Genomic DNA, 25,162 nt, shown 5'->3' on the forward strand with positions numbered 1-25,162 from the left:
CCCAAAATGGCATCCTTGATAGGTCATTCTTTTACTGCATAGCAGATTAGTGTGTGTACCTTTGAGCACATGCTTCAAAACCTTAACTCTTTCATTACAGTGAAGGAATAACTCAGCCCTTATAAATCCAGATGACAATTATTGGGTTAAACTATTGCATGGCTTTCTATCTATAATAGGTAATATATATTATTTGCTAATAAAGGGCTTATGAAATCAGCTTGTCCTATTAAATCTCATTTCATGCATGAGGAAACTGAGGCAGAACATATAGGTGCAAGATGACCATATGCACATGAAGAGACTGTACTTTGGGTGCAAAAGCATCATCCCTGCATTTTGAATCAGATATTTAGTTCACTGACCTCCTTCTGCTTCATTTTAATTAAAAGATATTTACTTTGCCAACTCAGAGCAATGTGTGCATTAACTGAGACTAAAATGTGCATGGTGACTTCGAGATATTAAAGGTGCTTACATGTTCCAAACATTTACATTTTCCTATTAAGAAATAATCCAAATATTCTGTCTATCAGATTTTTATCAGATATCTGATGTGAGCACAATTCATTCCATACATTTGGAGAACCTTAATGACCATATTCTTTATCATAATATAGTCCTGATTCCATAAAAAGCCATTTTCCCCCACTTTGACTGCAGCACAGTTTTTTGGAATTTTTATTTGACATCTATCTAAAAGAAATGTGAGTTTCAAGATATCTCTTGAAAATCAAGTTTGGAAGATCAGAGTACTCTTCCATGTCACATTTATGTGATCTGGTTTCTTCCTCTTTCCATATTAAAAGGCTAAAAGGATGTTTTGTTTGAGCTAAAAGGATGAGTGCTGCAAACACTTGAGGCAAAGTTGGGTGACTTCTGGGATGTCACCCTTGAAAATGCCAGTGCTAAGGAAATGGCTCTGGATTTGTGTGCACAGATTGGCTGCTACATATTAGCTGAATGTTGTTGAAAGGGGGTCCCAAAACTTTACAGGGCAGGCATCATGTTATCAATACATGTTGCATTGACATACAACTTGCATCAACCCACCCACACATCATCTTGATGGAAAAATAATAATTGAAGTACAATTGATAAAACACATTAAACAATAATTAAAAGCTACATAAAAGTGGCAGACAATTATGCAAAAAATGAAGAGTGGCTGTTAGTGTCAGTGTTTCAATAGTCCCAGGGTAAGCCATACTCCTTTCATCATGGTCAATTCATTAACACAGGAGAAAAGCCAGAAAGGAAGGGAAATGCAGACCATCTGCTCAATCCAGATGCAAGAGCACATGCTTCTCACATCCAAGGCTATTTAACAGAACTGAACTGAGCTAAGATCTAATCCTCTAATCAAAGATCAACAAAAGTCTTTTGACACATTTGCATCACAAGTAAAAATTAATCTGGCATCATAATAGTCCATTTTTAAATTAACTTAATAAATATGCATTGATTAGATGAGATTCCCAAAGAGGCTTTACAGAAAATGGACTTGGGTTTCTCTAAGACAACTTTTCTTTTCCAGGACTAAAATCAGCCTAAAAGCGTCTTATTCCTATAAACAGCATAAGCATTTTCATTAATACCCTTGTTTCTAAATCACAGAAGCAGCTATCCCTATGAGGCTGAATCTTTCTGCTAATAACACTTTCTCTTCCTAAGAAGGGGTTAAAAAATGAAGACATTCTTACCTTGAAATTATGAACCTTTTCATATTTCGGAATCTGCTCATTTTCCTTCAGAGTTGCTCTTCTAACGAGGGATGTCAACTGCGAATAAGCAAAGAGTTTAAGAGGTTGCCAAATTGTCACAGATGACTTTTGAGAACCCAGTTTCATTCCCAGGGCTGCTATCAATACATCTTGCTGGCGGCTCTCTCGCTTTGATTTGTGAACTGCAGGTCTATTCGTTTTCCTCCCTGACCAAGATTCTTTGGATGGCATTTTGGAATTCGCAGGAAAGAAAGCCCTATATTGATCTATGTCTGTCAATGAACTGTATTCAGCTCATAAAAATGAGCATTCTGCTAGCAACCCAGACCCCTAACCTACAGAGAGCTGCAGAGAAACATCACGAAGAGGTGGAGTAGTATAGGATGATGAAGCACTTCTTAAAAAGAGGTCGACTTTAACTAGACAAATTCTTCTGGCTTCTGCTTTTTTTTTTTTTAAAGGGCTCTCTATTTAAGCTCCAGGAAACTTAAGGATCTGAACCGCAAGAGTCGATGCTAACACACAAAAATCCAAACATCTCTCGTCGACCCTCTTTTAGAAACCAGGAGATTCAGACAAATTATGCACTTCTAAAAGCTTTCCTGCCTATTCAACTATAGGGATGTCCATTTTGAATGAAAGATGCCCACATACTGAATGTAATCAGTTTCTAGCAACAGACACCCTGCAAACCTCACTCTAGCAAAGGGAGGCTGGGGGAGGGGAGGGCTTTAACAGGCGAGGCTGGATTAGACTGGTCACATTAAGAAAGTAGATAACCAATGAAAGCCCAGCAATAGTATTTAAGGACAGTACATATTCCTCAACTCACTGTGTCTTTGATTCTCTCTCTCTCTCTCCCTCTCTCCCTCTATCCCTCTCTCTCTCTCTCTCTCTCTCTCTCTCTCTCTCTCTCTCTCTCTCTCTCTCTCTCTCTCTCTCTCTCTCTCTCTCTTATTTTCTCCTCTTCTATCCTTTTCTCTCTTTCTCTCCTTCTCCTTCCTTCCTTCCTTCCTTCCTTCCTTCCTTCCTTCCTTCCTTCCTTCCTTCCTTCCTTCCTTCCTTCCTTCCTTCCTTCCTTCCTTCCTTCCTTCCTTCCTTCCTTCCTTCCTTCCTTCCTTCCTTCCTTCCTTCCTTCCTCCCTCTCTTTCTCTCTCCCTCCCTTCCTCACTCCTTTTTCTTTTTCTCCTCTCTATCTCTCTCCTTTTTTCTTCTTTCTCTGTCTCTCTCTGTGTCTCTGTCTCTTTTATTCTTTCCTTCCTCCCACCACCCCCTTCATTTCTTCCTCTCTCTCCTCCCTGATTTTCTTGCTGGCTCAAGGGGAAAAAAATTTCAGTAGGAAGATAATGAGCAATAAGTGAGTCATGCATCATTACAAAATGGCATCTTTTACCATTTAAAAGCTAGGTGAGATTGAAATACATAGTTGGAGTTTTCAAAAAATGTCCTATTCAGGAAAGAGGCTAATCTGTCTCTCTTTATATATATATATATATGTATATATATATACATATATATATATATGTATATACACACACACACACACACACCACACATATATACGTGTATACATGCATAGTGAAGGTAGCAAATGAAGCACAACTGTATTAAAGAGACAAGTGTATAAATTAGGGGGAAAACAGTTTTTGACCATCAGATCCAGCATATTTCTGAATATGTCTAAAATATAATTAAAGAAATTAGGTGAAGGTATCATTTCTTTCCTTCATAGACAACCAAAGTAATTTTGCCCTGGGTGTAAAACTGAAACCTATCAGTGCCCTATAGCAATTCTCTAAAACCATAAGGTGCAGAATGTTTGCTGATCTGTACTGGTAGTAGGAGTTTCCTCACTGGTAAATGTCTGATGCCAATGAAATTGGAGGTCTGGACATTCTTCTTCCACCCACCCCTTCATGCCACCAACTCCTCATCTACACACACACACACACATATCCACTTGTAAAAGTTGAAATAAAGTCAAACATTGTTTTATCTATCCATTATCAAACTTTTTAGCCCATAGTTGGGAATAAAGGCACTGATTCTGTTTGAATTCCTTAAGAGTTGAGAACCCAACTAGACAATAAGAAGAATCTTTTATGATAATGCCTGTGAAGTCTGTGGATTTGTGTTTTATATCTATAGGACCTTGGGTGGCTCCTTACTAGGAAAGTGAGATATGGGGTCTAAGAATCAAATCCAACTCAGTTCAATGTAGTGACACTGAGCATATTTATCCAGGTGCTACAACTTTCAACCCCACCAAAGCCCCCCCCCCCACTCTAATTTTTTCCTATCTGCTTGCTTTTTTAATGCTATAGATTTTTTAATAGTACTATTTGAACTCATGTCTTCTTGGCTCCAGACCCACTGCTTTATTCACACTGCCATTTAACTACCATAGGATTAAAGGCTATGTAGCTGGGTGGTGCAGTGGGTGGAGTGCTGGACCTGGAGTCAGGAAGACTCATCTTTCTGTGTTCAAATCTGGCCTCAGTCACTTGCTAGATGTGTGGCCTTGGGCAAGTCACTTAGCTCTGTTGACATTGGTTTCCTCATCTGTAAAAATGATCTGGAAAAGTAAATGGCAAACCTCTCCAATATCTTTGCCAAAAAACCCCCAAAAAACCAAATGGGGGGTGGCAAAGAATTGAATATGACTAAGACAAATACACAGGAAAATTGAACAGGAAAGAAACTTATTTTTTAGTCTTGTTATGAGTAAAACTGAATTAGTACAATTTAACAGTATGTTAGTGCTCCTTATACTTGAAATTACTCAGAATGTAACCATTTGCTCTTTGAAAACTATTAATTTTCAAATAATGGGGTAAAAGAATTCACTTCAATATGCTTTTGTAATAATATGCTTAAATTTAGATATACTTAGTCCTTGGATCTTTTTGTTTTCTTTTTGAAACAATGGGTATATTTCTAGTCACCCAGTGCAGTGACAAGGAAAATAATTCCTCATTTTAGGGAAATTAAATTTAGGGAATGAGGAAGGATCTTAGCCCAGCACAAAGCCACAATACAGGAAAAGGTCAATCTAATAAGTAATAATGTTGAAAAAGTGTATAATTTGGAAATAAGTTTATGAGGATAATGAATTTTGATTCTAATCTACATGGTGCATGGAGAATCTAAAAATCTTTCTACTCAAATCAAATTCAGCTTTCGCAGTACCAACAATTCAGTTAAAAGTCTGTGCTCTATAGGTGGTATGTACCAATTTATTCTATTCAATAAACATTTATCAATATGTACTTACTATTTGCCAAGTGCTGAACAAAGGGCTAGAAATGCAGGGGGAAAAAAAGATAGTCACTGCCCTCAAGGAGTTTACAATCTAATGAGAGAAGTCAAGAGAAAAGAAGTGAAAAAGCTAGGATGTAGGGGAACACTAAAGGCCATCTTGTTCTATGGAACTGAAACCAGGCAGAGCTGCAAGAGCAAAATGAAGTAAGCTTGCCATTCAACTGCTATCCTCTATAAAGGAAGGCTTTGGGAGGATTTTGGTATTCTGTCCTCCAGCTCTCCAGTTATACATTTTAGTCTAATCAAGACAAGAAGGAACCCTTAATCTATTCCAGGTGATCAAACTGTTTTATGTTTGGTTTCTTCATACTTCCCAAAGTTACCTTTATTTAATTATTTATTTTAATTATTTGATCTTCTTCCAAACTGTCATGACTTTTTAAAGTGAATAAAAGGCATATGTTTAGGTATATCCCCAATTCCATATCTTCATACCCTTTGGGTTATTTGTGTAACATACTCAAAAAAGGCTTCCATTTTAATGGAAAAGGCAGTTTCAAATTTTTTCTTTTTCTCAGATTATATTACTGTGAATAGTACTGTGAATACTGGATGACAAAATACATATTGGATTTTTAAATATCAGGAACAGATAGGGGAAACCTTCTATACGCCTAAAGTTTTTTTTAAAAGCTATAAAACAATCAAGACCCCCCCAAATTATCTCACTATATTGCATCTTGTTTCCCTTGATAAGCAGCTTTAAATCATTGCTCCCAGTTAGCAGATTTTCTTCTAATCAGAAATCTTGAGCCTTTTTGTCAGGCTGTCTCTGTGCAATGGAGCAGAGATCCCAGCACTGTATTACAAGGAATGGTTATGGACTCCTCAGGAGGTTGCAAGGCCAATAACTAATGGCTCAAGCAAGAATTCTTCTAGTAGTTCTGTTGTGATTGAGTCATCCCAGAGAGTAATAATTTATATTGCACCAAGAGAATTGCAAAGAATGTTCTACATGTTATCTTATTATTGCTATCATCTCCATTTTTCAAAGGAAACTGAGACAGAGATTACATGACTTGCACAGGATCACACAGCTATTATGTAAGGCAGGATTTGCAATCAGGTCTTCTTGACTCCAAAACCAGTGCACTATGCCACTAAAGTTGGACCATGGGACAATGTCACACAAGTCCATCTTATTCTGGACATTACATGGGATAAACTCCATATTACCACCAGAGGAATGCCAGACTTTCTAGCAATGCCTGACTTCATGGTAAAGATAAACAAAGAATAGATGTGAATAAAAAGCATTCATCAATATTTCTGGTTGTCTCATAAGTTTTTCAGTCACTCAATTAATTGATTAATTGATCATAGATTATTTTCCATTAAATCTGGATAAAAATGATGAGTCTTGAGGGGTTACTCTAATCCTAATTCAATATGAAGGGAAGTTTTATAGAGCAATGAGAAATTTGGTCACTATCTTCCAAAAGTGCAGTTGAGGATAGCCTTAGTAATCTGTACCACCATTTCAGCCTTATTAATTGCTTGAAGGAAGAGGCAGTTTAATGGTAACAATTTATTTATTTATTTATTTATTTATTTTTTAAACCCTTACCTTCCATCTTGGAGTCAATACTGTGTATTGGTTCCAAGGCAGAAGAATGGTAAGGGCTGGGAAATGGGGGTCAAGTGACTTGCCCAGGGTCACACAGCTGGGAAGTGTCTGAGGTCAGATTTGAACCTAGGACTTCCTGTCTCCAGGGCTGACTCTCAATCCACTAAGCCACCCAGCTGCCCCCTTAACAATTAAAAAAAAATTTAAACCCTTATCTTCTGTTTTAGACTCAATATTGTATATTGAAGAAGAGTGGTAAGGACTAGGAAATGGGGGTTAAGTGACTTGCCCAGGGTCATACACCTAGGAAGTGTCTGAGGCCAGATTTGAACCTAGGACCTTCCATCTCTAGACCTGGCTCTCAATCCACTAAGCCACCCAGCTGCTCCCTCAATAATAACAATTTAGAAAAGATTCCTTTCCTATTCCTTACATGAAAATAAACTGAGGTCAATAATAATACTAGTTAGCATTTATGTAATGCTTTGTGATTTGGAAAGAGTTTTTACTATGCTATTTTATTCAATCCTCATGGCATCTCTGTGAGGTAGATGTTATTATCATCACCATTTTATAAATGAGGAAACAGAAAAAATAAATTTTAACGGCATTTTCCATCAGGATATGTCTTTTTTTTCCCTGTCACACAAATAGCCCAAGGGGTATGGAGACTTGCTCAGGGGCATATGATTAGTAAATGAGGCAGGATTTGAACTCAGCTCTTTCCTACTCTGTCTAGCACTCTATCCACTATTTGACCTAGTAATATATATATATATATATATATATGCTTATATATATGCATCAGCAGAAAAATAGGGTTTGGTCATCTCTGTGCTGTAAATGGATGCTACAAAGCTATCATGGTGGCAGCAGAAGTTTAAGATGGAACTGAGAGACTGAGAGTGCTTAGAGTCATTTTGAGGAAACAACCTCAATCAAAAAGTTCTCTTACTAAAAAGGTCCCACAAAACTCATGACCCTCCCTTGGAAAAGCAGCTGCCTTTGGTAGACTGTAGCATCTAGGCCAGAAAGCACTCCTCTCCTTTACACTTTATTCAATACTGAGACCAACAGGCACTGGGTCTAGCCAATACTCTCATGTACCCAGTTCCCAGATACACTGCATGTCCAGTGGCCAGGATGACACAATGGGAATCCTATGGAACAATGCGACATCTCCACATGAAGCCTCTTTAATGGGCAGATAAACTCACATTTATGGCTTACGAATGGCTTTAATTACTTGGGCAATCTCACTGTTGGCTACCCTGACTCACTGGAGAAATAAGTTAAACTATAATTGTTTCTGCAGTTAATCATATGGTTTGATCAGCCTAAAAAAGGAGATTAGGGAGGTCCTTCAAACATCACAGTTTCTAACTTGGGAATCTGCAGGGCCAGAAGGCTCAGGAGACTGGCATTGGGAATTGACCTTCCAGGTCCATAAATTTGCCTGTTGTCCTAAGCATCAAGCTAGATGGTGGATGGAGTGTCAAGCTTGAAATCAGGAAGATTCATTTTCCTGAGTTCAAATCCAGTCTCAGACACTAATGATCTGTGTGACCCTGAGCAAGTCATTTAACCCTGTTTGCCTCAGTTTCTTCCTCTATAGAATGAGTTGGAGAAGGAAATGGTAAACCACTTTAGTATCTTTGCCAAGAAACCCCAAATGGGGTCACAGTCAGACATGACTGAAAAATGACTGAACACCACCACTTGCTGTTCACTGTAGGAGACATGGAAGGTCACCTTGTCCAGTTCCCTCTGAAACTGAGAAATGGAGGACTAGGAAGTTGAAATAACTTGCCAAAGGTGACATGGAATATAAGAGACAGAATGAGGACTTGAATCCAGGTCCACTTACTCCAAATCTGCTTTTGTACTACAGAATCCCCCTCCCATGTTAATAAAGTCCTACTAAGTCTTCTTCCAGAAGATGATGCAGTGGAATAGCGATGGAGCCTCAGACAAAACAAAAACCCCATAGAAATTCAATAGCATTAGCAGTCCTGGTAGGGAAGCTTAAGAAGTTGACATTAGATAATCTAATTTTACATGTCTCTTTTTTTTCTGTTCAGATGCTTGATGTATCAAAAGGACACAGAACTTCCTGGAATCTCTCCTTAAGGTCATCTTCTTGGTATTCTGGTAATCAGATCCTAGAATAGCACCACAATTTAGAATTTTTGAAGATAGGCTCCCAATTGAAACTGGAAGTTGATTGTATTTTCATTATAAATGACTCTGGGATTGAAAGTCCTTCATAATATGACTCCAAACTATTTTTTTCCAGATGAATTTCACATCACTCTTCCTTATCCCCTATTCTAGCCAAAATGGCCTAGAAGGTGTCCTTAGTACTAACCACTGTATCTCTTGTCTTTGCGCTTTTTCAAAGCTGCCCTGCATGCCTAGAATGTTCTTCTTCCTTACCTCTCCTGCTCCCTTGAAGACTCATCTTCAGGCCTGCCTAATATATGAGGCTTTTTATGATCCTCCCTCTTTCTTTCTTTCAGAGAGGAGAATCTAGGGGCTCAGTAAATAGAGAGCCAGTCCTGGAGACAGGAGGTCCTGGGCTCAAATCTGACCTCATATACTTCCAGCTATGTGACCCTGGGCAAGTCACTTAACCCCCACTGGCTACACCTTATCACACTTCTGCCTTGGAATCAATCCTTAGTGTTTGCCCTAAGACAGAAGGTAAGGGTTTTAAAAAACCAAACTTTTAGAGAATATCTAAGGACCTCTAGGTCTGGGACCCACTCTGCATCCTTAGGACTTAATGGCTTTCCCATCCATCCTACAATTGATTTTTCTTTTACTGTATTTAATTAAATTAATTTATTGTGTATATTTACTTTGTTAAATTTATATTATATTCAACTTAATTAATATTTCTTTTACTGTAATAGATCTCTAATTCAAGTATAAACTCCGTAAGGCCAAGAAATATCTTAGTTTTCTGTCTGAACCTCCAGCATTCAGCACAATACTGAATAAATGCTTTTTCTTTCATTTAGTTATTCATTCATTTATTCAACATTTCACAGGTTTCTTATAGTTGGATTATTTGAATGATTATCAGCACTGGGGATACAGATAACTAGTAGAATAAGTTAGTTCCCTTTCTTAGAAGCTTTTGCTCTATCCCTCACAATAATGAGCAGAAGGTCTGAAACTACTCTAAATTCACAACACAGAATCTAGTGCTATTCATTGGAAGATCCTGATAATGTGTAGGCTGCATGATGATGGTTCTCCCAATGTTGGTGACAGGTTTTTCCTATGGATTCCCTTCAATGTAAAGATGAGTGAGTACGGGTATAGATTCTTGTACATATGTCTAGATGTTGCTTGGTTTTGATAAACTTAAAAAAAGTTGTTTTATAGGGGCAAGGAAACCAGGAAAGGGGGAGATGTATTTAGAAATTAACTGATGGGAAAATAAAAGTTATCCATTAAAAAGCATATTTCAAACCTTATAAATATTCATATTTCAAATGTTAACATTATTTTCTAACTGAAGAAAGCCCTGTGGAAGGTACTGTCACCAATTACTGATACATTCTCAGCCATTTATGAGGAAGGCTACAGTTATTACAGGATCCATCCAGAGGCATCATGCCATTGATCTGCCAAACATGGTTCAGCTCCAGGGCCCATGTGTCACTCAAATAATCAAGACTGCCTAATACCAGGCGATGTGAACAATGATGACAGTCCCTGGGCTTCATTCAGATGGATTTTGAAAGGTCTGTTCATTCAATGTGTACCTTGAGCACAACAAGCACTGGGCATCCTTTAACCTGCCTGCCAAGTGTCAATGTCTCTGGTCAAGCTTGTTTTAGAGTCAATCTCTCTGAACTGATTGGCAGACACTGAGAAGAACCCATTCCCTCTATTCTGATGAGATCCTATTTGCAAGATCTCTCTACGTAGTGCTAATAATAGTACTTAGAATTTATGTAGTACCTACTATGTGCCAGACACCATGCTAAGCATATTAGAAAATATTAGCTCATTTTATTCTCACAATAACTCTGGGAGGTTGGTGCTATTGTTATCCCCATTTACAGATGAAGGGACCAAGGCAAAGAGTTAAATCAGTTGAGAAACATTTATTAAGTACCTACTAAGTTCCAGGCACTGTGCAAAGGGCTGCTGATTCAAATAAAGGCAAGAGGAAGTTCCTGCTCTCAAGAAGTCTAATGGGGAAAACAATACATAAAAAGAAGCTGAAAAGGGAAGAGAAAGTAAGAAATAGGGCATTATGAAGTCCTATACCTGGATAGGAAATGATGAAGGGTCTCCTCTGAGCCTTCTTCTTGAATGGGGGGTCTAGGAGGAGCTTTGCAATTCCCACCCTCTACTCCCTCTGATCAGAGGGAAAGAGGGGCTTCAGGGGCAGGTAGTGAAAAGGAGGGGGGAGTTTCAGAGCTGATGTGATCTTAAAAGAAGATGAGCTTCTAGAGATACAGATAAAGTCTAAGAGAGCATCCAGGTGAGGACAGTTAGTAAGTGTCTGGGGTGGAATTTGCACTTAGCTCTTCCTGACTCCATCCTACCTAGCTGAAAATTGCACATAATATTGATGTTGGAAGCTGCCCCAGTAATTTCTATGGCCTGCATTAATGGAAACTTATTTCAACTAAGTCTAAGAAGTCTGGAAGACTATGTATTACTTCCATTCAGAAAAATGTTGGATCATAATCAAATATTTCTATACCAAATGAATCTGTAATCTCTTTGATTCAGGAATTCCTTCCAAAGATGCAGATCACGAGCCATCCATTCCTGCCCATCTTGTATAACGTTCACCCTATCTTCCCAAAAGTTAATCTTATTTACCCAAGGTGTCAAAGGCTTGTCTGTCTCTAACTTTGTCTGCCTCTTCTAGGGGGGCATTCTGGCCACCTAAGAAACCCTCAAAGTTCGAGGGCTGAGACAGATATTACAGCTCTGTAATATAAGCAACAATTATCCTGTTGATTCCACATATGAATTTTAAGTCTCTGTACAGTCTGGTAATTTGGGGTGGAGGAAAAAAACATTTGAGGAGAAATCTGATTTTACCAAATCCTTAAGTTCCTCCAATGTCTTTAAAAAAAATCCTTAACTTCTGACTTGGAATCAATATTGTAAATTGGTTCCAAGGCAGAAGATGGCAAGGCAATGGGGATTAAGTGACTTGTCCAGGGTCACACATCTAAGGAAGTATATGAAATCATATCTGAAGCCAGGATCTCCCATTTCTAGTCCTGGTTTTCTATCCATTGAGCTACCTTGATGCTCCCTGCCCATCCAAATATCTTAATTATTGGTGAAGCAAGAGTATGGAAGGATCTTATTATGGCGTCTGTTGATGTCCAACAGGCATTATAGCACAGAGATTTGGTTTTAATCATTGACCTTGTTCATTTAAAGATAGATGCAAACCTGTGTGCCCAGTGAGCTAGCTAACTGACACCAAATATACCCCCAAAGCAGCCATTCCAAGCCCAGAGCTTCTCCAATTTCAGTCCCGAGATCACGTTCAATTGTTTGCCTCTAAGACTAGAAAAGAAAGTTTTGCTGCCTAGCATTTTCCATCTTTGACAGGATTCCATCCTTGCCCCAGGATGTCTGTTCATTCACACTCAGTGCCACCAAGAAGAGAGAGGTAAGTGGTCCTTCACGTTCACCTTTTATTCCTGCTGAACAACTCTGGAAGTCAGTGCAGCATCAGCTACAGAAAGCAGTCTTTCAGCCTGCACTTATGAAGTGTCTCCTATGTGTTAGGCTTAAGACACAATCTCCACTCACGAGGAGCTTACCTTCTAACAGGGAAGACCACACAGATATCTAAAAACATATAAAGAGCAACTGAATTTATAGGCACATACTATATAGGGCAACTAGATGGTATGGTGGACAGAGTGTCAGGCTTAGAGTCAGGAAGACTCCTCTTCCAAAGTTCAAATCTGACCTCAGACACTTTTTAGGTATTTGACCCTGGGCAAGTCACTTATTCTTCTTTGCCTCAGTTTCCTCATATGTAAAAATGAGCTGAGAAGGACTTGGTAAACCACTCACAAAGATTCAAACAGAACTGAAGTGACTGAACAACAAGAAGCATACTATATGTACTGTGTATAGTGTGCCAGGTACTGAGGATACAAAGGAAAAAAAAATGAACAATTTCTTCCAATGGAGGAGACAATAAGAACATATCTAAGTATATCCCGAATAAATACAAGAAAAATACAAGTTCTAAAACTTTTAATTCAGATTTAAACTTTACAAACTTATAGCTGACCTGAGGTTTTACAACACCTTGTATAAAGAAAAGAAATATGAAATTCAAAATGATGTAGTGTCAAGAGCATGAGTTCAAATCCCACTTCAGACACCTGCTAGCTGAGTGGTCTTGGGTAAATCACTTGTAATCTCTGGGCTTTGGTTTTCGCATCTTTAAAATGAAGAGGTTATACTTGATGATTCACAGAGTCTCTTTCAGGTCTAAATCATAATTCTATGAAATACAAATGAATACAAAATTGTCCAAGAGAAAAATCAGAAGGAATTCCATTATTCTTTTGCCTACCACCACAGACCCAGCAAACAATAACCTTTCAGATAAGTACTGTGGGCTAAAATAAACTTAATTTAAACTTTTACCAGTTAACAGAATGGAGTGGTGTGAGGGAGGAGGAAGATTAGGAGAAGAGGGAGAACAAATTCAAGGGAATGTTGCTCTCAAACTCCATCAGTGTGAAAACTACTCCTGAGTATGAAAATAAATTAGCAATCACACTATTCTCACCAGTGATGGATAGCATAGTGGACCTGGAGTCAGGAAGACTCATCTTCCTGAATTCAAAGCTGGTCTTAGTCACTTACTTGCTGTATAACTCTGGGCTGTATAACCTGTTTGCCTCAGTTTCCTCATCTGTAAAGAGAGCTGAAGAAGGAAATGGCAAACTACTACAGTATCTCTGCCAAGAAAATCCTAAATGGGGTCTTGAAGAGTCAAATACAGCTGAAAGAGCTAAATGACCATAACAAATTGAGAGCTAGCTGAATCTAGAGAGATCTGGTTTCAACTCCTACCTCTGATGGCCCCTGCTATATGACCTTAGACACATTACTTAATCTCTCTATGCCTCAGTTTCCTCTTTTATAAAGTATGGGAGTTGGATTAGATGACTTCTTTAGTCTCTTATTGCTCTAGAATGAAAATCCTAAATCGTTTGTAGTCAGATATTGTCTCTTGGCTTGAGTCTGCATTATTCTAAGCCTCTGGCATGCCCTCCACTGTACAGTAGTATTTCTGCTTTAGTTTGTAGAATTTTGGCTCCAAAAATCAGGACAAACCGTATAGTAGCCTCAGTGAACCATCCTGCCAATGTTAATGAAAAAAAAAAGGTAACCTATGAGTGCCTGGGGACAGTGTTTTTCCTTTCCCTGGATTCCATTAAAGGCTCTTGTTCCAAGTCAACACCACCCTTCTCCCTTCCACTATACCTGCTGCAAAGAACAACAGAGGGTAGGAAAGCGTGGCTAAAACTTCCCAAATAAACAAGATTTAGTGTTCATGGAAAGGGCAATCCCATATTTCACAAACAAATTTAAGTGAGGTAGGAGTGTGAAAGAACACAATGCCATGCCTAGAAGAGTTCAAATCCAGCCCCAGATATTTACTAGCTGTGTGACCGTGGGCAAGTCACTTAATCCTGTTTGCCTCAGTTTCCTCATTTGAAAAATGAATTGGAAAAGAGAATGGCAAACTGGCCCAGCATCTTTGCCAGGAAAACCCCAAATGGGGTCATGAAGAGTCAGATATGATTGAACAATGAAAGCAAAAACTTCCATCCTTCCTGCTAAAAGTGGTACCTCTGAACAATTTATTCATTCCCTTCATGGCATATATAACAATCCCCACTGATGCCAATAGATAATGATTTAATGTTTGCAAAGGCTTCTTAATGCCTGGTATTGCTGTAGGAAAAGTACGGCAGTTTGTAGTTCAGAGGCCTGGCTTCTTTTATTGGGCCGCTAGGTGACCATGAGCAAATTGTTAAATCTCTCTGGGCCTCATCCTCTTTCCTGTAAAATTGGGGTAATAATACTGGTACTAGAAACTCTACAATTCATGGCTGCGAAAATAGCAGTGCAACTACTTGGGTGACCTTGCACAAGTAAGGCATTTAAGGCTCTGGCCTCTAGTTTCCTCATCTGTAAAGGGAGGAGGCCGGAACTGATGATCTCCAAAGTCCCTTCTCCCTCTAAAATGTGTGATCTGTGATGCTGAAAATGCTATGTAAATGTGAGCAATAGTAACAATAATTATTATTTAATAAAGCAATTATATATAATAATTAGAATATATAATTATAGAATGAATATATTTATTACATAAATTATATTATTATAGTTCTATAAAATATAATAAAATATAATAAATAGCTTTATTATTTAAATTATATATACAAAACATAATAAATTATATAATAAATATAAATAAACATAACAAATGTATAAAATAATAAATATATCATAACATATATTATAATAAACATAATACATGTCATTATTACAAATAGATAACATGATATGATAAAGTATACACAATAAATAAATATATACTAATAAATAATATATCATATTATTATTTATTTTTCCTGAAACTACAAGATTGTGAAGTATTTTGAGATCAAGATATGTCTTCATCAGGACCATGCTTTCCCATGATGCCCTGGATGTTGTAGGCACTCAATAAATACATGTCAGATGAACAAAACCTTACAGAAATAGGTCTCAAATAGCCCAAGGCAGTAAATGATATGATAAAATGCAGGCCAAGGTGCTGGAGGGGCACCATAAACAGAATGGCCACCTTGAAAAGAAGTGAGAGAGGTTATTGGAGAGTAGCTCCAAAGGGCAGCCCTTTGGGCATCTGTTAGGAAGGAGATCTCAATGTGACACCCGGAGGGCACCGAGGCCGCCTGCTCTGTCCACTGGCCTGGGAATTTAGAGATCTTGCAATAGCTATGAGCAGTTACAAAAGCTCATGGATAGTGGAATTTTGCAGAATTTATTGGGGAAGAACATTATCTCCCAGAATCAGGATGAGGTCTGTTATGTAATAATCATGCTCACAGGAACTCTATATTCACACACTCCACTCCCAATTTAACTTTGGAAGCTTTAGAGAAAGTCATAAAACAGAAGGCCAATTTGGAATGCAAGTTTTTTCACTGGAAATTTTAGATGGCCTTAACAATATCGTTCAGTTGTTTTCAGTTGTGTGACTCTTCCATGTCCCCATTTAGGGTTTTCTTGGCACAGAACCTTGAGTAGTTTGCCATTTTCTTTTCTAGTTCATTTTAAAGATGAGGAAACTGAGGCAGATAGGGTGAAGTGAATTGCCCAGGGTGACACAGCTTTTTAAAGTGTCTGAGACCAGATTTGCACTCAGGAAGATGAGTGTTCCTGGCTCCAGTTCCTGAATTCAATCCACCATACCACCCAGCTGCCCTTTCTTTTGATTAGTCTTCCTATTTTTCAGGTACAGATCAGCCTTCGGATTTCCAATGTATTTCTGGGAATAATAATGTATGTTCTATGAGGGACTGATCTAGGGAGGCTCAAATGAGATAATAGATGTAATATTATAGATGTAATAGAATACTTAACAAACTTTAAAACACTCAGTAAATACCAGTTATTATTATTATTGTTCCTATGCCTATAGCATTGACACCTCCAGTGAGGTTGATGACTTAATTCCCCATCCTCTTAGTGTATTCCAGTTGAGCTACATCAATGTTTCTAAAACAACAGCGGTGGGGAGGAGGGATTGTTGATAATTGTAAAACAACAGACACTCTTGGGGGGGGGGGGACATATGCACATACACGTTTAAATTTAATCTGGATTATTGACACTTTCTTAAATCTGAACAATCAACAAAGCAATAGATGAAGCTCTGATTTGTAGATTGTCAATGGTTCTCCAAAGCCAGTTGGATTGTTCCATATTTTTTCTATTGTAGACCTGGTAAAGTGACTTGAAAATAATAGGCTCTTAATTATTGCTTGTAAAATTGAATTGATTTTGGAGAGACAGAGCACTCTTGGATGTCAGAGAAAGGGTAATATGAAAAGAATCTACTTAAGTTTTCTCCCTCTTCTTTGATCCAGGCTAAGGACAATACCAAATGTCTCTCTTCTTTAATCCAATCTGACACCCACCCCCCAAGATAATATCAGGTAGCTTCCTGGTGTTTGGAGGGGGAAAATGAGATTTTATTCTCAGCTTTTCAGTTAGAGTCAAGATGGACATTTTGAGATTTGAAAGAGTGAAACAAACTTCATAAAACTTAGATACATATATTGGCTATTTTTTGTTTTATTCCTACTAGTTAAACTATATGGTATTAAGTTTACCACAATATTTTAGTAGCCAACACCAATAATAAGAATAAGAATAGCTAGCACTATATAGTACTTTAAAAATTACAAAGTGCTTCATAAATATTATCTCATTCCATCTGCAGAAAGCCCTCAGGAGATTGGGTTATTACTATCCTCATTTTAAATAAGAAAAAAATTGAAACTGAGTTTATGTGATTTGTCCAGGGTCACACAAATAGAAAGTATCTTAGGCAGAATTTGAACTTTGGTCTTCCTGATTCCAAGTCCATCCCTCTGTGGTTATAATCTGAACTGGAAAAGGGCAATCTCATAAAATAACAAAATTTAAGAGACTTGTAATATGGAAAAAGAGAAGTACTCCAGGATTCTTAATCACTACTAAAGAAAATTTTCAAACCTATACTGTTGAAATGAGATGGATCTTAGACATTGTTAGGTCCCATATATGAGTGTGTATTTTATGTGTGTATATGTATTTTTAATATGCTTTTATACCTAAATATATGTGTGTATGTATAGATACAAATATATAAGTATATAAATTATTTTCTCTAAAGGCAAGCCATTATACTTTAGGCTAATTCTAAATATTTTCCTTATATTGAGCAAAAATCTTTTCTTCTTCAATTTCTATCCTTTGTTCCTACTTTTGCCCAATAGAGACAAATAAAATAAATAAAATTCCTCCTTCACAAGACCATTCTTTAAATATCTGAAGAAAAGTATCACAATTCTTCTAAGTCTCCAGGCTAAATCCCCTTATTTCTTAGCAAAGCCATTACTTTTTTTCCCCTTTTTTTCCCTTTGAAGACAGTAGTTTGCATACAAGGAACTTTGATATCATTATATTTCTCTTTCACATAGTTAGTAATTATATTTATGATTTTTACTTTGACCCATTCATCATTCAGGATGTCATTATTGAATCTCCATTTAGATCTGTGTCATTTGTTTATGCTGTCTGTATAATGACTGTTTTAGTGCATTAAGATCTATCAAGTACTTCATAGTTCTGCTTTTTAACATTTATTTATAATATCTTTGGGTCATGCCATAGATAAACTCTGACAGTAGTTGCATGTGATTCTGGTTTTGGAGAAGGTATAAATAACCTGTACCATGTCCCAAGGAGTGCAACCAGAATGGTAAAGGAATTGAAGATCATGGCTTTAAAAAAAATGACTGATATGTCACCATGACATTTCCCCTTTCTAAAGTGCTTATAAACTATTTCTAGAATTTTGTCAGGAATCAAACTCAAGCTTGTAGATAATAGTTTATGGAATCCACCTTCTTCCCATTTTCAGAAATTATTACAATATTTGCCCATCTCCAGTTTGTTGGATTTCCCACAAGTTTTCAAGTTGATTTTGGCAATCAGATCTACAATATTTTTTCAGTCTAGGATGCTGTTTTTCTTGACCTTGCTATTTGAACATTTTCAGAGTAATTATTTATCTCATCATTTTTCAATTATCTTCATTTTCAATTCCCTCAAATCCTTTTTGTTTGAAAATTGCAGTCTCAAGATCATTCACAGGAGAGAAAACAAGCTAACCCCCCCCCCAAACTGAAAGCCACTTTCTCTTTATTTTCCATTACCATCATTCTGTCTGCCATAACCAATAATTCTATCTCCTTTTATATTATTTTACTCTCAGTACAACAACAACAACAACAACAAAAACCTGTCCTTGCTCCTATCTTTTTTACACATACCTTTTCACTATGTGACCTGTTCAATGATTTCCCTGTGTATCTTTTATCTGTATCTTTAGGCAGCTCCTCCTACCCTTGTTGGCATCATTTCACATACTATCCAATAGGAGGGCCATCAGAAGCCATCTAGTTCAATCAATACCTGAAAAGAAATGTCTTCTACTATATTCCTAGTAAGTAGTCATCTAATTGTTGGAGATTTCCAGTCTCCTTTGGACAACTCTAGTTGTCAGTAGCCTTTTCTTTGTGTTGTGCTTATATTTGCTTCTTTCCAACTTGTTTTAACCATTCCTAGTTCTGTCATCTATAGCCATGTAGAAAAAAGTCTAACTCTAACCCCACCATCACAATAGCACTTTAGATATTTGAAGACAGGCAACATATTCCTCTTATGTCTTTTATTCTCCAAGCTAAAAATCCTTAGTTCGTTTGTCCAATTCCATTAAGCCATGGTCTCATAGTCCTTCACCATCTTGGTTGCCTTCCTTAGGACATACTCCACATTGTCAATGCTCTTCCCAAAACCAGAACCAAACTCAATATTCTAAGTGTGGTTGATTAGGGCACAGTAGGTTGATTCATCTTCTTTCTATAATTTTATTTTTAAAAAATCAAATGTCCATTTTGTTCCCCATCTAGTAAACAGAGAGGAAAGAAGCAAGGAGGAGAGAAGTAAAGAGAGGGAGAGATGAAGGAAAGAAGGAAGGCATTCAGGAAAGAAGGAATACAGAACTCCTGTACCACATAAACTAGGTCAAGTGAAACACCTCTCTCTCTCTTTCTCTCTCTTTCTCAGTGGACAGCATTCTTTTTCATTAATCTTTTGAAATCATGGTTGATCATTTAGTTGATCAGAGTTCTTAAGCTTTCAAAATTATGTGATTTTATAATCTTGATACCACAGCATAAATTGTTCTGGTTCTAGTCACTCAACTGTATCGTTTCTTACACATCTTTTCATGATCCTATATAGCCCTTATTGTAGTACAAGATTGGTTCTCAGAAGCATCCCACCTTTCTTGAGTCAACTTTCCTATGTAGAAGTGGAGACTTTGGGAAATTAACTATCCATTCTCTAAACTCTTTGAAGTGTTCATTTTGCTAGTTCATTTGCTCTCTAATTCCACCAAATGCTTCTTTGTGTAAACTATGTTCTAGTAGCTCCTTCAAAGTCTTTTATTTTAGCACTGTTTCCAGTTGACTTTATAATAATACTATGAGATTTTTCATGCAACATTCAAAATTCCAAATATATATTTTAGTTAAAGGTTCAATTTATAATTCTGGAACATTTTAAAAATGATATGATGCTAGAAATGTTCCACCTAATGACTATTATGAGGACATTCCTATATTTTCTCCCTGTTTCTGAATCATTATGTAATTAGCAATAACTATATTATGATGTAGAATTCACTATTCATTTCATAGTCCCTGTGGCAGTAACATAATGTGTCTACACAGATAACAAGGTCCAGCAATGCATTTATTATTGTGCATAATAAATTTAAATCCTACTATAACAACAAAGTCTTAAACACTATAAAGTACTGCCTGCCTATCAGAAATGTATGTAATATATACTTAAACAAAAGGTGTTTCCATCTATAGCTCAATGAAAATACAAAGTAAGCTCCTTACAATACTAGCATTTATTATATGTAGACAAAAAAGTAGATTCAAGCTCATGTCAGCATGAAAGATTTCAACCATTAAACCTATTTTTTGAGGTTGTTATTTAATGCTATTATATACAACTGAGCATCTGGTAATCTCCAATTTAACAGAGGTCAGTCACTGTATAAGAATAAGAACAAAGAATGAAGTTTTTAGATTTATAGCCCCCCTCTGACTACTACTGAGTGAGCTAAGAAGAATCCTGGGTCGGATAGTTATTCCAAACAGTGTGTGTTATAGACTTGCCTAGAGACAAGTTGGATAAATAAGCCTTCTGAATATGGCAAAGAGAAAAACTACAGGCCAGAACAGTCTATTAACTGTTTATTTTTTGATAATAATTGAAAGCCTTTTGCAAATGTAAGTATTATGAGAATGTGATTGAGTGGCATGAAATATAATACTTGTGATTGCCAAACATATTCGGGAAAAGCAACCCCATTTTCATTTATTGAAAGCAGTAATCATGACATCAAAACAAAAGACTTTACTTAAATAGTTATTTGGGGGAATAAGGGCAATATATAAGAATATCTCATAAATTTGTAAACTGTTCTTCCCTGTTGTAAGAAATGTGACTGTATTTTTTAACATCAAATAATATTAAAAATAACAACAATAAATACTGAATTTATATGGAATTTTAAGTTTTGCAAAGTATTTTACAAATATAATATTGTTTTACTGTCACCCTGAAGAAATGCTGTTAGTATGTCCATGTTGTAGATGATGCTATTTAGGTAGAGAGAGGCTAATTGACTTGTCCAGTATCAGAGTTAGGAAATATTTGAGGCTGGATGTGAACTCAGCCCTTCTTGAAGAGGTCCAGTGCTTTATCCAGTATACCACATAGTTGCCAATATTTTAGCTCTAACTAGGGCATCTTTATCATATGGTCTATAACTAGTAATCCAAAGAATAATTATAATAAGTTGCCCTTGAATTGTTGTTATTCGGTTGTTTTCTAGTCATGTCTAACTCTTCATGACCCCATTTGGGGTTTTCTTGGCAAGGCACTAGAATAGTTTGCCATTTCTTTTACCAGTTCTTTTTATAAATGAAGAAACTGAGACCAACAAGGTTAAGTGACACAGGGTCATATAGCTAGTAAGTATCTGAAGATGGATTTGAATTCCAATTCCAAAGCCAATGCTCTGTCCACTGTGCCACCTTGCTGCCCCCTGCCCTTGTATAGATTTCTATTTTTCAATTCATGTTCACAGTGCTGACTTTTACATGTAACCCTTATAATCTTAAAAAATTGAGAAAGAAGGCAGGATAAGGCTTAATTTTGATAGACTTAATTTTGATCATCATGTGCTTAGACTTTGTACCTACTAAGGATAAGGATACTATATATATAGTATAGAGTATTGAGTCACAGTTAGAATTCAAACATTAAGATGAATTGGAAATATCTTAAATCATTTAAAAACTGTTTTCCTTATCAATAGAGAAAAAACAATAAAATAATTAGTTTAAGTATAACTGGATGGTCTTGGGTTCAATAAAGCAAAGCTTTCTGACTTGGGTGATATTTTCAAATGTAGTTTTCTGTCTGTTACAAAGGCTTAGAACAGCCCAAGCTACAGATAGGCTCTTCCAGCTCAATGAGTCTTTGATTTTTATGTTATCAATCTGCAGGTTAATTACCTCACTGGCTTCATTCTAGTCTCACTTTACAAGGAATCAGCTGACTGACTTCCTAGCATCTTAGAATGTTTGGCTGAAATGAGACTAACCGTATTTTAGTTCAGTCCTCTAAAGTGACTGAAAAGGGAACTGAGGTGCAGAGAGACGAGTTAGTTGCCTAAGATAACAATGCTGGCATGATAGTCAGCTGGTGGAGAATCTATGACTCAAATCCACTTACTCAGACCACAACTCTAGAGCCCTTTCTGCTAGTGGTTCCCTGTCAACTCACTGCAAAAATTAGATTCCAGTTTCACCTAACATTCCCCAAACACACCACTATTCCCAACCAAAAGGTTCATCCAATCCTAAAATACCAGGATGAAGAAGAAGCTAACAAAAGCACAACTGCGACAAAGCCCAAGGCAATGGGAAAGCACAAGTTATCAAAGCAGAAAATTACCATCTAGAAATGCAGCGTTAAGAATGACACCTGGTTCTTGTATAGAAGGGAAGGAAATAAAAATAGAATACTTTGTGGGGATGAAGGAATACCCTTAGAGCTTCATTTCTGGGATATTGAAAACCTATGTCATAATTTCAACAGTAACAGAGCAGGTAAAATGCTGGGCCTGGATTTAAGCTTGCCAGATTTTATTTTAGCCTTGAAGAGACAGCATTCACCCATAACAGGGCAGAATGCAAACTTTATTTTTCTGCAATAAATTCCTTTGTTGCTTAAATAAAAATGAATCAACAAAACTCCCTTCAAAAACCAATGAATTGAAAGAGTAGTCCCTTGAGAAAGTAATTAAGCTGTCTTTGGAAACAGGTAATTAAGCTTTCCATTAAAACCTACCAGACAGACATACATAATTTACAGGATGGAGAGCTATTCTAGTCTCTTGGGTAAACAATTAACAAAGTCTTATGTTTATAGCAGAGACTACAGGAATGGCCAGTGTAGTGAATAATTATATAATTAGAACACATTATCTCTAATAGAATAGTCTACAACTATTGATAGGGATTTTGCTTGCAGGGCCTGGGAATGGTTCATTACACACCAAAAATAAAGTATTTAAAAAGTATGCATAGCAGTAGACATTGATTTTTAATTATTGATGCAATTTTCTCTCCCACTTTTCTTTAACTGTGACTATTTTAAGTCTAATAATCACACACACACAACCTCACGATGTTCCTTTGGTTTGTTTCAATTTATCACATTACTTTAAAAAAATTTGTTGAGTTCCCCAGCTAAAACTGAGACTTCTCCCAAAAATAGTTCTATTTTGATGGTTTTTCCTGTCATTAGTTTGCCTCTCAAGCTTCCCTCAGATCTCTCTCCCTTCATCCTTCTTCATCTGCCTCCAGGAACTTTCTAGGTGAGTGTCTTGCTCATACTTCAAATTCCATTATGTCTAACTTCTGTCTTCATGTACACTGATGACCTGTAAAGTAGAATGCAGGGCAACTCCAGGCTATCTCTCCTTTACTTCCCACAGACAATTAGTTATTTTTTCCTCTTGTAATATTGTTCATATCTAATAGTTTCCCTCTGTCCCTATTTCCTTCCCTCAACATTCACATTTTGCATCTAAATTCTAAAATCCGGATATAATTTTCACATACATTTGTGATATGTTCCTTATCTCTGTTGTTCAAGAAAGCAAATATTATTTATCTTAAACCCACCTCCTTAACATTTCAAAAGGCAGCCTTTAGTTCAAGTTGGCTTTCATGCTGGCCTTCTAGCTACAATGTCCTCCAAATTGCTCTTGTTCACTAGTTTATAGGAAAGAAAGAAAGAGAGAGAGAGAGAAAGAAAGAAAGAAAAAGAGAGAGAGAGGGGCGAGAGGGGAGAAAGAAAGAGAAAGGGAGAGAGAGGGGAAGGAAGGAAGAAAGGAAGGAAGGAAGGAAGAAAGGAAGGAAGGAAGGAAGAAAGAAAGAAAGAAAGAAAGAAAGAAAGAAAGAAAGAAAGAAAGAAAGAAAGAAAGAAAGAAAGAAAGAAAGAAAGAAAGAAAGAAAGAAAGAAAGGAAGGAAGGAAGGAAGGAAGGAAGGAAGGAAGGAAGGAAGGAAGGAAGGAAGGAAAGAAGGAAGGAAGGAAGAAAGGAAAGAAAGGAAGGAAAGAAGGAAGAAAGGAAGGAAGGAAGGAAGAAAGGAAGAAAGAAAGAAAGGAAGGAAGGAAGGAAGGAAGGAAGGAAGGAAGAAAAAAGAAAGGAAGGAAGGAAGGTAGGAAAGAAGAAAGGAAGGAAGGAAGGAAGAAAGAAAGAAAGAGAGAAAGGAAGTAAAAAAAGGAAGGAAGGAAGGAAGGAAGGAAGAAAGGAAAGAAAGGAAGGAAGGAAGGAAGGAAGGAAGGAAGGAAGGAAGGAAGGAAGGAAGGAAGGAAGGAAAGAAGGAAGAAAGAAAGAATTGGATTTTGACCTAAGGTTGAATCCCACCTGTAATGCAAACTATCTGATTCTGTGCATCACATTCTATCACTATAGACAGACCTTGGTCTCCTCTCCTACAAAAAGGAGATAATTATACTCCCATAATGTCTACATCATATTGTTGTAATGAGCATAAAATGAGATCATGGTCATGAGTTACTTTATAAGTCTTAAATACTACCTAAGTGCTAATTTTTTATTTTAAATTATTGTTATTATTTACTAAAAACAAGATAACTTCCCCATAGTTCTTTAGAGACAATTTGATTTCTGACTTTGACCTTCACAGCTCTCCCCTGAATTTTCTTTTCTCTGGTGTGCCCATGCCTGTGTCCCTCAGCTGCGTTTGTGTCCCTTCTTGTGAGTACCTATATAAGCCCTTGGGAGGCAGCTAAAGTAGTGGGAAGGGCAGAGGATTTGGAATAAGATCAAAGGTCAAAGCCAGGCTCCAACACTTAGGAAAAGGAACTTTAGGCAAACCACTTTAATTCTTTAATTTGTAAAACAAGGTGGAGAAGAGGTATATTAATTAGGTGACCTAAAATTTGTTTTCATGTTAAGCCTTGATTATTTGATCCAGTTTTCTCCCCGACTTTTGAGTCGAGGTTGATCTTAATGCAGCAGGGACAGGAGCCCTTGGTGTTGTGGCAGGGTTGTCAGAAGTG

At 37.0% G+C, this 25,162-nt stretch overlaps 1 protein-coding gene across 2 annotated transcripts in view; it reads right to left on the reverse strand.

The window, feature by feature from the left end:
- CHN1 (chimerin 1) overlaps positions 1-25,162 on the reverse strand; it is a 275,820-nt gene that overhangs the window by 58,583 nt on the left and 192,075 nt on the right. For both annotated transcript variants that reach the window (XM_007494411.3, XM_056794021.1), the window contains one exon: positions 1,704-1,781. In XM_007494411.3, the coding sequence (XP_007494473.1) occupies positions 1,704-1,781 (78 nt within the window). The remainder of the gene's footprint in view (positions 1-1,703; positions 1,782-25,162) is intronic.

This window comes from Monodelphis domestica, chromosome 4 (assembly GCF_027887165.1).
Source record: "Monodelphis domestica isolate mMonDom1 chromosome 4, mMonDom1.pri, whole genome shotgun sequence".
Classification (NCBI taxonomy): domain Eukaryota; kingdom Metazoa; phylum Chordata; class Mammalia; order Didelphimorphia; family Didelphidae; genus Monodelphis; species Monodelphis domestica.